Below are 14,825 nucleotides of genomic sequence, written 5' to 3' on the forward strand. Positions count from 1 at the left end.
GTCCAACCGTAGAAAGCCCCTTGCGTTTGCCCAGGCACGCTTCAAACTTTGGCTCGCAGAAGGAGGGCCAAAGCACGATTTAGACACTGCACTCAGAGCTCCGCCATGTGTGCTGTTGTTCTTATTAAGGAGAAAAGAGTGAATAAACACTAACAAAACAACGCGGCTGATCTGTGTTTATGTCCCTGATAATGAGGACTGTGGGCAGACAAAGACGTTCTGGAGCCTTCAGTATCAGTCTCCGTCACCGCTGCACAAAGGGAACATATTACCTCCTATTCACACTCAAATGAAGCAAAACTGATACTTCACAGCTGATGTCGTCAACATTCTCTGGGGTGTGAAGTTAACTGGGGGCACTGTTCTGTCTGAAGCTTTGTTACTCTTTAATTTGAGCTTTGTTTTAGCTAAATCTGACCATGAAGAACTACTACAGCAGTGTGCTGTTAAACAAGTCCCCCTCAAATAACATTAGTCACAAGCTAGTTAGCATGTCCTGAATGGACTCTGCCCTACAGAACTGAATGTTGTTTGACCAACCTGGTTTAGCCCTGGTTTAGCCCTGGTTTAGCCCTGGTTTAGCCCTGGTTTAATTCTAGTTTAGTCCTGGTTTAGCCCTGGTTTAATTCTAGTTTAGTCCTATTTTAGTACTTGTTCACTTCTGGTTTAGCCCTGGTTTAGCCCTGGTTTAGCCCTGGTTTAGTCCTATTTTAGTCCTATTTTAGTACTTGTTTAATTCTGGTTTAGCCCTGGTTTAATCCTAGTTTAGTCCTATTTTAGCACTTGTTCACTTCTGGTTTAGCCCTGGTTTAGCCCTGGTTTAGCCCTGGTTTAGCCCTGGTTTAGTCCTATTTTAGTACTTGTTTAATTCTGGTTTAGCCCTGGTTTAGTCCTATTTTAGTCCTATTTTAGTACTTGTTTAATTCTGGTTTGGCCCTGGTTTAGTCCTGGTTTAGCCCTGGTTTAATTCTAGTTTAGTCCTATTTTAGTACTTGTTTAATTCTGGTTTAGCCCTGGTTTAGTCCTGGTTTAGTCCTGGTTTAATTCTAGTTTAATTCTAGTTTAGTCCTATTTTAGTACTTGTTTACTTCTGGTTTAGCCCTGGTTTAGTCCTGGTTTAGTCCTGGTTTAATTCTAGTTTAATTCTAGTTTAGTCCTAGTTTAGTACTTGTTTACTTCTGGTTTAGCCCTGGTTTAGCCCTGGTTCAGCCCTGGTTTAGCCCTGGTTTAGCCCTGGTTTAGCCCTGGTTTAGCCCTGGTTTAGCGCCTTTTCCCACTGGGTTTTGTGAGTTGTTCCTGCAGGAGGAGGATCTGAGGACGGGGGCACTCTGGGACATTTATCCATTTGCTTGTTTTCTGTAAATGTTGGTTAACTGAATTAAATTAGACAACAGTTTTTCAGTTTGTCACTCGCTCTCACAGTCTCCTGAAAATCCGCTGTTTACATCCATTTTACATTTTCTCAAGAACTTATCAGGCAGTTTTCGCTAATGTGTGCATTGCATCACCATGGTCGCTGCTCAACATTCTGCCATAGACATACATGCAGTCCCTTCCCTTCCAGCTAATGTTACTAAAAATGCTCAGTTAGACATATTTAATACTTACAGCTACACAGCCATCTGAGAATCACTGCTTTCTTAAAAATCTAACCTTTTAACCCTGAATAGCCTGTTTATACTGTAGATTTAAAGTCATAGTAACACAAAGTTTAAAATAGTGACCATATATTTCTGATTTAAGTTTCTATTTTTTACCACAGTCCACCTGAACCTGAACTTAACAGTGAAATCATCGTTTCTCCTGGAGTTGCATTTCATTATTGAGCTGCTGCAGCACAGACGCCGGCCAAGCTCTGAATGACAGGTTATAAATCAAAGCAATGGGACAACAAGCGACGGAAAACACACTCCAAGTAACGCCTTTATGAATGTGTGGGGTCTGAGAGAGGGATGGAGAGGGAGGGAGAGAGGGAGTGGGAGGAGGGAGGGTGGCAGAGGAGAGAGAAAAGGCAGAGGGAAAGCGATAGATAAAGTAGAGGAGGAATGAGACGGTGAATGTGTGGGGTTTGAGGGAGAGAGGGAGAGAGGGAGGGAGAAGGGAACGTAGAGGACAGAGAAAAGGCAGAGGAAAGCGACAGAGTGGAAGAGGAATGAGATGGTGAATGTGTTGGGTTTGAGGGGGGGAGAGGAAGAGGACAGAGAAAAGGCAGAGGAAAGTGATAGAGTGGAGGAGAAATGAGAAGGTGAATGTGTGGGGTCTGAGAGAGGGTGGGATGAGGGAGAGAAGGAGGGAGTGAGGGAGAGGAGGGATGACAGAGGAGAGAGAAGGAGAGGAAAGAGGGTGTAGACAGAGGGGGGCTGTGGAGGAGGAATGAGAAGGTGAATGTGTGGGGTCTGAAAGATAGAGAGAGTGAGGAAGGAAGAGAGGAGGAAGGGAGGGAGGGTTGAGAGTGAGAGGAGAGAGAGGGAGGGAGAGAGAAGAGAGGGAGGGTGGGAGAGAAGAGAGGGAGGGTGGGAGAGAAGAGAGGGAGGGTGGGACAGAAGAGAGGGAGGGTGGGAGAGAAGAGAGGGAGGGTGGGAGGGAGGGTGGGAGAGAAGAGAGGGACGGAGGGAGGGAGGGTGGGAGAAGAGAGGGACGGAGGGAGGGAGGGTGGGAGAGAAGAGAGGGACGGAGGGAGGGTGGGAGAGAAGAGAGGGACGGAGGGAGGGTGGGAGAGAAGAGAGGGAGGGTGGGAGAGAAGAGAGGGAGGGAGGGAGGGAGGGTGGGAGAGAAGAGAGGGACGGAGGGAGGGATGGAGGGGGGACAGAGGGAGGGTGGGAGAGAAGAGAGGGACGGAGGGAGGGAGGGTGGGAGAGAAGAGAGGGATGGAGGGAGGGAGGGTGGGAGAGAAGAGAGGGACAGAGGGAGGGAGGGAGGGAGGGAGGGTGGGAGAGAAGAGAGGGACAGAGGGAGGGAGGGTGGGAGAGAAGAGAGGGATGGAGGGAGGGAGGGTGGGAGAGAAGAGAGGGATGGAGGGAGGGAGGGTGGGAGAGAAGAGAGGGACAGAGGGAGGGAGGGAGGGTGGGAGAGAAGAGAGGGACAGAGGGAGGGAGGGTGGGAGAGAAGAGAGGGACAGAGGGAGGGAGGGTGGGAGAGAAGAGAGGGATGGAGGGAGGGAGGGTGGGAGAGAAGAGAGGGACAGAGGGAGGGAGGGAGGGTGGGAGAGAAGAGAGGGACAGAGGGAGGGAGGGTGGGAGAGAAGAGAGGGACAGAGGGAGGGAGGGAGGGTGGGAGAGAAGAGAGGGACAGAGGGAGGGAGGGAGGGTGGGAGAGAAGAGAGGGACAGAGGGAGGGAGGGAGGGTGGGAGAGAAGAGAGAGAGAGAGAGTGGGAGGGCGGGCGAGGAGAGAAGGAGGGAAGAGGGACGGTGGAGTAAGCGGGAGAGGAGAGAGAAGAAAGAGGAGACAGAGGGAAGAGATAAACAGAGGGGAGGAGGAGCGAGAAGGAGAGGAGGACAGGAGAGAAAGAGGGAGATGGGGAAGAGAGAGGGGGACAAAGTGGGGTTTGATGGGGCGAGGGGTGAGAGATGGTGGCAGAGAGAAAGGGAGGAGGGAGAAAAAGAGGAAAAAGGTAGAGGTGATAGGGCTGGAAAAAAAGGAAGAGACCGCTGCATTGTTTGGGGTTTGATAGAGGGAGGAGACAGAAAAAAGAAGAGGGGGAGGAAAGAGACTTACCTGCCAGCGCCCGTGGTTGGACGGATGGTAGAAAGATGCGATGCTGTTGAAGAGGCAGGTCAGCTCTTTCTGGGCGGGGTTTCCTGGACCACCCTAAAAATAAAATTGATTGATTGATTATTTCAAAGATACAGCAACAACAAGGATTATGTGTCACTGTGCCTTTTCTGACGAGCATTACATTTATGATTTATGTTAAATATTGAGATTCTGTTCAAAGATTTAATTTGAAACACATCCAGAAGAATTGACAAAAGACAAGAATCACATGTTTGTGTAGGTAAAAACTTCAGGATTGGCAGTTTTACACAGAATAAGAGAGGATGTTGTATTGTTAATAGTGGAAATTGGGTACTTCAAAAATTAGAGCTTTCAACTTTGATTCAATTTCAATTCAACCCTACATAATGTGCAGAGAGACGCAAACGCTAATGACCCATTTACCAAAGTTTTCTTCTCGTAAAAGTGAAGTTAGAACAGGTGGTATATAAACGTCTTGGACTGTGTTAATTGTGTTAATTACTGAACATTGTTTAGAAATAACTGAACTAAAAATAGACGTGAGTGGGAGAGTGGAGTCATAGATTAGTAATAAAGACTTTAATAGGATAAGATTTTGAAAAGTTGTCTGTGGATTTATTAGGGATGGGACGGTAAGCAATAATATCGTTTATCATGATAAAAGGGGTACACAATAATTCGTGGGATATTTTATACAATTGTGGTAATCGCCAACAAAGATGATCACCATTTTATCTCCAGAATGTGCAGAAAAAGCTACTTATCCACTTATCCACTGTTGTCCCAGGCTCCAGGGTGTTAGGGGGGTCCAGAATTGTGAGACTTCTAGACCCGGGCCCCCAGTTTTCTGTCGATGGCCCTGCTTATTCATAATATTTTCTGCTAGATTGTAGTTGTTTTCACTGACAACAAAGTACAATTATATAAAACTTATTAATAGCATTAAAATTATAATTATTCATATCCATAAAATTTCAACAACTTTAATTGTTATCGTGATATGATCGTTAATCGCAATTATTTAGGTCGTGATAATCGTGACACAAAATTTCAATATCGTCCCACACCTATTATATATACATTTCTGTGTATTCTACGTATATCGTTACTTCTTACATTGCTTCGTTCTACAAAATAAAACTTCAGGGACAAACCAGTAGGGCTGTGATCCACAACACCAGGTGCCCAGGGTCGTACGAGTTGGTGAGATATCGAGGAGCCACCATTCGACTGACGCCAACGGGGAGATTTAAACTACGAAGGATTCTTGTAAAAATCTGAACATAATAATAACATTTTTTTTTTTTATTAATTAATTAAACTCATCTTAAAACCACACCAAAAATACTTAAATAACCGTAAGACTGACTGTGGAGATATAAGGGGTCCAGTCCACGTATCCGATGTTGTCGTTGGCCAGTCGAGCAAACAGGTTCACAAGATGCTGCAAGAAAAACTATTATTAGCAAGTTAAATAAATATATTCTCAATGTGTTTTTGACATAAAGATTAAAAAACGCAGCTACTTTGAAATACAGGTGCTAAAAAGTATTACGTTTGTTTTTAGTTCAGCTTAATACCACTGCTAATGCTAAGAAGTAGTGGGAAATATATCAACTAGGGTCTGTGCACAGTAGCATGCTAGCTAACTCACTATGTCTCAAAGCTAACAGTCACTTTTATTAAAATCAGAAAATATAAAATAAACAACCTATTCAAATTCAGATTAATTAAAATAAAGATTATGTGATTATCTTTATATGTAGAATACTTCAGTTTGTGGTGTTGTTTTAATATTCATTAAGACTCAAATTAGCATTAGCGTTAGCACTGAGACACAAACACATCTCTTTCTAAACACAGAAGTGTCTCTGGTTAAGTATTCATTTTATTTGTGTAATGTTTAACATGTTGTGACATCCACCTGCAGCTCCCTGTCCACTGTCTGATCCTAACCCCCTAACCTCTGAATCATAACCACCCTGTTACAGTATTATTGTGCATTTTGATGAAATTATGCAAAATTTCAATGTCTGATATATTGTTCATTATAAAACAAATCTCAAAGTAAAAAACAACTAATAAAAAATAAACTGGTGCTACTACTACAACAAAAACTGCTAGATACTACCAGTCCAGAACTACTGCTACTGCCACTACTACTACTACTATTGCTACTACAACTAGTCCTACTATTGCTACTACTTCTACTACAAAGTTTGCCACAAGAGTATTATAATAAAAGACAAAGCCATTTTCTCTTCTGGGATGAAGTTTAAGGACTGAAAGGACACACTAAATGGAAAATCTTATCTGAACACGACGAAGAGGAAGAGGAGGAAGAGGACACAGCCAATAACATGAAGCACTTTACAACTTCTCTGTCTCAGCCTCAATGAAATGTTAGAAAATGTGTCGGGCCACAATGGAATACCACTTTAAGTTTTGTTTCACAGAATTTATAAAGTCTGGAAATGTGAATACTGTAGAATCATCTGATCAATAATGTGAAAAAAAAAAAAAATCTGAGGAATGTTTGGGGTCACTTACCCCTTCCCAACTGGGCTGATTTTGCACCGACAACCACAGATTCATTAATTCATCAAACCACAATCTGAAAAAATAGAAAGCAATAGAAAGTGAATTGGAGCCAGAGTCGATGGAGCCGGAAGCGCTGCCAGGTCCACTTCCTATTTGGAGCACGGCGGCTAGCAGGTTAGCTATGTCCGTTTATATATACAGTGTTTGGCATTAACATTGAACTGCTAATTTCAGAACATGTTTGCACAGATCTAAACTACAGGGTTAACGAGTTTTACATAAGACGAGATAGTTAGTATTTTGCAGAGGAAATACAGTTAAAATTGCATTATGAATGGTTGAATTTTGCTTTAATTTGATAGCGATTAAGCTAACAGTTGTAGTTTACATGATATAAGCCCCAAGCATCTCAAATCCAAACAACATGGCCTCTTTGTTAGTCTCTTTCAGGTAGATTTTCAAAAAAGTGAAATGGGAAAATGCAGTATAAAATGATGTATTGTGGAAACTTCACAGAAATTGCTGATGAGTCCAACAGTGGACCCAGACAAATGGGTTTTTGAAAGAGCAAATATAGTGAAGAACACACACAGACACCGGGACCCAAACCACAATGGTACAAAAGAGATTCCAGGAAAGAAAAATATCATTACGATCTAAAACCCCCAAACAGAGCCAACATTTCATTTTGTCGTTTTTTTTTCTGTCATCTCTTTGTACGGTTAGAGTCTGGTCAGAGGTTTACGCTGACAAAATAACACATTCAGAAATCATTGATGTTAAGGGTAGGCCTGGGACGCTATTGAAATTTTGTGTCACAATTATCACGGCCAAAATAATTTCGATTAATGATTATATCACGATAACAATTAAAGTTGTTGACAGTTTAAAAAATGTTATGGATATGAATAATCTTATTAATGAGTTTTGTGTTTAAACAACTTTTATATAACTGTACTTTGTTATTAGTGAAAACAACTTCAATCTGGCGAAGAATATTATGAATCAACAGGGCCGTCAACAGAAATTTGGGGGCCCGGGTCAAGAAGCCTCGCAATCCTGGGCCCCCTAAGACCCTGGGACAATAGATCCCTTTGTACCCCATCAACTCCCCTGTGGATAAGTAGCTTTTTCAGCACATTCTGGAGATATAATGGTGATTATCTTTGTTGGCGATTATCACAATTATATAAAATGTCCCACAAATGGTTATTGCATACCCTTTTTATTACGATAAGGGATATTATTGCTTATCGTCCCATCCCTAATTAAGAGCAACATAAACTACTATCTAGAGCTGTCTTGATAAGAATTTACATTAATACCGAAACAACTTTAGCAATTAAGATTTAAATAATGCGAGATAATCCATGTGAACATTTTTAAAGCCTGTTTCATTAAAAAGGTCTGAGCTGCAACAGATAAATTAGCCATAAAAAGGGAATTATTCACCCCTCCAACAGCTCAAATCTCAAAATGTTACAACTAAAATACCCCAAATGCCCCACCTTTGCAAAGAAAAAGCCCTCTAAATATTAAGGCCCGAAATATACGTACCATTCGTGTCCTTTGGATAAAACCACAAAACCACAAACCACATTATTATAAAATTTTCAAGTAATTTAAATTTCTTCACTGAAAATTACTATCTGCTTGGTTTAATCCATTATAAAATTACCATTGTAGGCTTCAAACCATAGACTGTATATATAAATTGACATAGCTAACCTGCATAATACCAAATTAATCCAAGTAAACATTTTTTAAAGACTGTTTCATTAAAAGACATGAGCTGCAACATATAAATTAGCCATAAAAGATCGTTATTCACACCTCCACAGCTCAATCATCTTATCACATAGCAATTAAAATACCTCAAATCTCCACAGTTTTGCAAAGAAAAAGTCCTTATGATAATTATAGAGGCTTAAAACATAAATATTGTTTCAGATTTCACATACTGAACGATAACTCGATATTGTAATTTTTGTGACAGTCCTAACCCTGTCAACTGTATTCATCACCTGATAAATACAGAATGATGTCTCTTTTTATACAGAGGGATGTCAGTCTCATCCCTTTTCCCTCCGTCGAGTCTCAAGCCAGAACCAAACATGGTCGTCCAATCAGATTAGTTTTTTTCAGTGACTCATGTGAAACGAAAGAGCTCATTGGTCATCTATCATTCATAAACAAGATCAAATTTCTCTCCCTTGTTTTTTTCTCCTCCTAAGCAGCTATATTTGTTTTGACACGGACAGCTCACACGTGTCCCTTGATCAAACCACACTGAAATTACTTGCAAATTCATTATCATCAATTTCGGGAAGGGGCGTTACCTTCAACAGCCTCGCTCTGGATTGGCTCTTTGGTTGCTATGATACTCGCTGTCTGAATTCCAAATATTGAGCTCCAAATTGGCCCCTAGAACTGCTCTGGCCTCGATGAGCTTTACTTGACCGGAGCTGAACGCTGTGGGTGACGTCACATTCACTTAGTCCACTTCTTTATACAGTCTATGCTTCAAACACATTATTATTTGCCCAAGAACGCCAAAGCAGTATGCAAGAGGAGGCTCAAAATTGGGGTCAAACCTTACAAAACCTTACAGTTATACATCAACCACCTGAACCACTGTCACTCTTCTTCTTCTGCTTTGGCTTAAATGTTCTTTGACAATCATAATGTCATAGAAATCCCTTGACATCTAAATACATGTAACTGCAGTAATACCAAAACGTCACATTATCCAGTCGTTCTGCACACGCTTCAAAGCCAAGTCTGACGAAGCCAAAGTTTGATGAAAAAGCTAGAAAAAAAAACCACGTAATTCTCATCTCAGGTGCTAAATCTCCCATGTATAAGGCTGGATTTTAAACTACACTCTCTTACAGCGGTGCCATTTTGACGAGGCACAGACAGGTTGGAAATGCCAACCCAATCACCTTATGAAAATAGAAATTGATTAAAACTGAAGAGAACAAGCTTTAGTTCCCAAAGTGCTTTACCTTTTCCGGCGTGAATCAACAAACACAGAATTCTTTAAGCTCAAATTACATGAGTCATTTTTGGTGCTACTTTTGGCACTGGCAGTTTAAAGGCCGCCTATTTGAGCAAAATGTGTCCTACCCCAGTACAGCTATATTGAATAAGCAGCTCTCAAAATAAGCCCGCTGTGTGCCGTCTGCATTCAATTAATTGTTTGATAATCAGGAAGTGCGCATTAGTATGAGAGTTGCTGCTGCCTCTGCTCTAGTCTGCTATTGTTTTTCATGTTTTTAATAGTCAAATTTAGTCAAATCAATTCTTGTTTCACTAAAGACGTGCTGCTGATTTCAAAACTGTTACATATCTCTGTATCTGACCCAAACTGCACTCACGAGACCACACCTGCAGGGGGCGTTCATGCAAAAATAACTATTTATGCAGAAAAAACAACTAGGAGAGACAGATTGGTTACACTTTTCTATAGCACTTTTCCACCTTCAAGGCACTCAAAGCGCTTTACATCAAGGAACCATTCACTCATTCACACACATTCAAAGTGTACACAGACACTGGGAGCGAAATGGGTTAAATGTCTTGCCTAAGGACACAACGACTGCATTCATCTGTGGGAGCTGGAATCGCACCGCCAACCTGTGGGTCAGTGATGTCGAGAGCAGTATTCAAACTGCAAACCTTCGCATCAGTGGACAAACACTCAACCAACTGAGCCACTGTCGTCCATAGATTAAACTGAGTGAGTTAGCTGAAGATTTGGTATTTTGTTGTATTTACTAACAAAAAAACTGAACTGATGATTGAAACTCATGATTCACAACTCACAAACAAACCTCTCCTTTCTGCTGCTGTCCAATATACCGTACATTTCAGTCTATAAGCCGCTACTTGAACCCTGTGGCCTTTACAACGGTGTGGCCTGATTTTTACTGGCCAATGGTCACCGGGGGCACTCTCTAGAAGTAAACGCAACAGTGAGACGGACGTGGAAAAAAACTGTGCGCTGAAGAATATACTAGTTTTGATTTTGAGCTGTCATTTTGCCCATCATGCACACACCCTCCTCATGGAAAACACACAAAGAAAAGCATATGATGCAGCTTTAAAGATGAAGGCAATGGATCTGGCATCAAAGAAGGAAATAGAGCCACTGCACGCAAATTTGGCATCAAGGAATTGATGGTGCGACGTTGGAGGTGGAAGCAGGAAGAACTTAGTCAATGTAAAAAAACAACAAAAGCTTTCAGGATAAATAAAGGAGATGGCCTGTGTTAGTGCTGTTTTATTTTCTAAACATGTGGGTATGTTCATGTCGTGCTGATGCAGTGTTAGTGCCGTACTGCCAATTTTCAGGCGCAGTTTGGAAAAAAGTGTGTCTTAAATTAAAACAAAAAAACTTCCGTGTACAGTCTTTCTGTGTAAATATCTCATGTTAAAATATGAAAACCTGTGGCTTATATTCAAGTGCAGCTTATATATGTACAAAATGTATTTTCTTCTAAAATGTAGCTGGTGCGGCTTATATTCAGGTGCGCTCTATAGTCCAAAATTTATGGTAAATCCTTATGATCTATATATAATGATTATTCAACTAAATTAAGACTCCATAAACCGATTAATCGAATTAACAACTAAAGGCCAGTTTTGAACACATTAAAAATCAGGTCTCTTAAATTCTGTGGAGAAATGATAAATGAGGTCATATTTAAACACTGGACTCACTGGAAGCCCTGGCCGTGCTCCTTGACGGGCAGAATTGTGGGCAGGAATAACTCCATGTTACTTATCGCCTTCTGCATGACAACGTCAAACACGCACAGCTGGGGGCGCCACTCGTCCAGCATCTCCTGAGTGGAAGAGGCAGGGAAATACCTGGAGAGAGAAAAACGGAGGGAGGGAGGGAGGGAGGGAGAGAGAGAGAGAGAGAGAGAGAGAGAGGGAGGGAGGGAGGAAGATTAAGAGAAAGAGCGAATAGAGCAATAGAGAAGGAATGGAAAGAGAGGAAGGAGAAAAGAGGGAGAGAGAGAGAAGGGGGTAGAAAATGTGAAAAAGAAGAAAAGTAAAGAGAAACAGGGTTGAGAAAGGTGGGGAAGAAAGAGAAAAGAGGGAAAGAGAGATGAGGGAATGGGAGGAGGGAGAGAGGGATAAAAAAGACACAGGAGAGAGAGAGAGAAGTGAAAGAAGAGACAGGATGTGAGGAGAGGAAGAGAGACGGAGGGAGTAGAGAAATGAAGGGAAGGAGGAACAAGGGAGAGTGAAAGGGGAAGAGAAGAAGAGAGAGGCAAGCGATAGAGAAGTGAAAGACAGAGCGAGGGAGAGAAATGAAGAAAGGGGAGAGGGGAAGACAAGAGGGGAGATAGAGGAGAGAGAGACGTAAGAAGAGGAGAGACAAGAGAGAGAAGTGCAAGGAGAAGAGGAGGGAGAGAGAGAGTGAGGGAAAGGGAGATGTAAGGAGAGGAAGAAGAGGAGAGGGAGGGTGAAAGAACAAGCAAGAGAAAGAGGGAGAGGAAGAGAGAAAGGAGAAAGTGAGAGAGGGAGAGATACAAGGAGAGGAGGAAGAGGGAGAAAGAGAGAGAGTTAGAGCGAGAGAGAGTGCGAGCAAGCGAACAAGAGTGAGAGCAAGAGAGCCAGGGGGAAAGAAGATGGAAAACAGGAGGAACAGAAAGAGAGGAGAGGGAAAGCACGAGTGAAGTACATGTACCTTATTGAAATGCGATACACAACTTAAGAAAACATCAAAGTAAAGGGATTATGGCCCATAACACAAATGACACGATCACACTCACAGTCGGCAGCTTTTCACCAGAGCCTTCAGAATGTGGTCCACTGAGCTGCAAAACAAGCACACAGGCACTTTACTAAAGACGGGCTTACATGGGAATTACAACAAGTTATTTTTGAATTATAAACAGCAGGGAAAATGTTGTGTAGTTCTATTTACAACACTGGAAAATAACTGGACAGAATATCTATTTGTAATGTGTGAAATGGGGTCATACAAATAAAGATTCTGTGTCCGGTGTAATCAAATCAAATGTCATCTCTGCTGAACCAAAGATAAAAAAAAGAGCTGTCAAAACTACCACTACCTGACATCACAAGGTGGAACAGAGCATTTTGAGCTTTGGAGATGTAGACAGAGTAACTCAAACATGTGTGAATGAAACAAAACACAACTCCAGGTGTGTTTTTGAGGAGGTAACAGCATTATAACATGACTTAAAGTTCACAAGAATCCATTTTGTGTAATTTATGTAGACTTAGTACATTTACCACTTAAAGGCATTATTAACAAAGACATGTGCTTGTTCTAACAGTTCATACTTCACTAAGATTGGTTAATTCCATTGTAAAACTAATGAGAAATTGCATACAAGTGTCCCATTGTTTTTGTTTTTCTTCTTTTTCTCATTACCGATACCTGCTCAAATGAGTATCTAGATTTGTTACTAGTTTTAGTCTCAATTTTTTGTAAATAAAAGTGTCTCCTTTTGTGAATAACACCAGCCCAACTGCATGAATAATATCTTGAAAATTAAATGTCTTACTTTGGGAACCAGATGAGCCCGAGGTGCTCTGTTTTGGAGTAGACCACCTTCTCGTAAAGGTCGTACAGCGGTCTCCATGGCAACTGCAGGTCATCCCGGGACAGCAGCTCCTTCTTTCTGTTTCAGAAAGAGAGAAGAGGGAGAAAGGGGTGGGGAGGGGGGAAGAGAAGGAAGGTTACAGAAGAGAGAGAGGAGAAGATATGAGAGGAGAGAGAGAAAAGAGAGAGAGAGAGAGAGAAAAGAGAGGGACAGAGAGAGAGAGGGGAAAGAGGGATACAAAAGAGAGAGCGCGAGAGAGAAGGAGGGGACAGAGGGAGGGGGAAGGAGACAGAAGAAAGAGAAGAGAGAGGGAGAAAAAGAGGGAAAGCGAGCGAGAGAAGGGGGGAGAGCGATAGAGAAATGAGAGGGAGGGAGAGAGAGAGAAGGAGAGAGAAGAGAGAGAAAAAAAAGGGAGGGGGAAAGACAAAGAGAGAGAAGACAGAAAGAGGGAGGGGGAAAGAGGGAAGGAGACAGAAGAGAAGAGAGAAAGAAAGAGAGAGGGAGGGAGAGTGAGCGAGCAAGAAAGAGAGATTGCAAGGGAGAGAGGGGAGAGGAGAAGAGAGAACGTTAATTAACAAATGTCCGTCCACTTAATGAGCGTTGCTATGGCTTCAGGCGAGTCTGACAATGTTTAAAAACTGCTAATTAAAAATCAAAGTGTAATTTGAATTCTACAGTCGGTGAACTCCACTAAAGTGGAAAAGAAAAGAAGTAAACCGTGTCTGTGTTATACTGGCATGTTACTACCACACTTTAAAAAGAGCCCTATGTTTTTAAATATAAAATCTGAACTACATCAGAAAGGCAATGAACAGTATACTCAATATTGAAATTAATTATTTTATCGCAATTAGCGATACTCCAAGTCCCAAAGAGGTTTTCAAACAGTTTTGGACTGGATGTAGAAACATATTCACAGAATATGTGGTGAACACAGCAGGATTCAGATGCATTTAACACAGCTCTGACAGAGTCACTGTACCTTTAATAAGACTTTTCAGTTCAAGTTTATTTCTGTAGCACATTTAAAACAACTCCAGCTGAACAAAAAGCTTCATATAAAAGTCAACACAAAACAAATAGATAACGCGATAGATAGGAAAACAATAAAAGACCTATATATCCTGCCTACTATTAAATGCCAGGGAGAAGAGAGGTGGGTTTTCAGTCTAGTTTTAAACTGTTAAAGACTGAGAGGATCTGACAAGCAGAGGGCGCTGTTCCATAGTCTGGGCTCCGTCACCTCTGGTCTTGAGCCTCACTCAACTAATGATGTCCCAGTAATGCAAAGAAAATGTGCAAATGATAAATACTGACCCCAAAAAATACAGTTCCATCATAAACTGAACGATAAGTTGATATAGTGATAATTGTGACAGGCATAGGTAGAAATACTTAAATCTGCAATTAAAAGTACTGTCTGTGATCACAAATAGCTTAATAGGAATACTTGTCAGAAACAGTTGTGGAAGGTAACAAAGTAAAAGTAGTAAAGTACTTTACTACTTTACAGGTACTTAAGTAGAATTTCGAGGTACCTGTATTTTACAATGTGTACTTTTTACTTTTCCTTCACTAGATTTGAGAGCAGTATCTGTACTTTCTATTACACTACATTTTTGAACTGGATTGAAAAGTAAAAAGTACTTTTCATATGATTTAAGGGGTTATTTTTACCGAAACATCCTGATTCAAGTTTTCGAGTTCAAGCTTCGGCTTTGAGCAAAACAAAAATAAATACACACAATTCAGAAGAAAAATAAAGAAATTGATTTGTATTTTTATTGTTGCACCAAAATGTTTCATTTTTAATTTATATCACTACATTTAACACTTTAACAAATTAACAAGACTGTGAAATACTTTTAAATACTTTTACTTAAGTAGACTTTTTTCATGATACTTTTACTTGAGTAACTTTTTACCTCTGTATCTGTACTTTTACTTAACAAAATTGA

General features: G+C 41.2%; 1 protein-coding gene across 1 annotated transcript in view; it reads right to left on the minus strand.

Moving 5' to 3' along the window:
• Positions 1-14,825, minus strand: part of psme4b (proteasome activator subunit 4b) — a 114,918-nt gene that overhangs the window by 90,594 nt on the left and 9,499 nt on the right. Inside the window, exons 3-9 of the mRNA XM_033984261.2 lie at positions 12,829-12,945; positions 12,067-12,111; positions 11,003-11,152; positions 6,287-6,350; positions 5,106-5,180; positions 4,891-5,013; positions 3,716-3,808 (exon numbers count right to left, since the gene is read on the minus strand). Of these exons, the coding sequence (XP_033840152.1) occupies positions 3,716-3,808; positions 4,891-5,013; positions 5,106-5,180; positions 6,287-6,350; positions 11,003-11,152; positions 12,067-12,111; positions 12,829-12,945 (667 nt within the window). The remainder of the gene's footprint in view (positions 1-3,715; positions 3,809-4,890; positions 5,014-5,105; positions 5,181-6,286; positions 6,351-11,002; positions 11,153-12,066; positions 12,112-12,828; positions 12,946-14,825) is intronic.

Source organism: Periophthalmus magnuspinnatus, chromosome 19, assembly GCF_009829125.3.
Source record: "Periophthalmus magnuspinnatus isolate fPerMag1 chromosome 19, fPerMag1.2.pri, whole genome shotgun sequence".
NCBI lineage: Eukaryota > Metazoa > Chordata > Actinopteri > Gobiiformes > Gobiidae > Periophthalmus > Periophthalmus magnuspinnatus.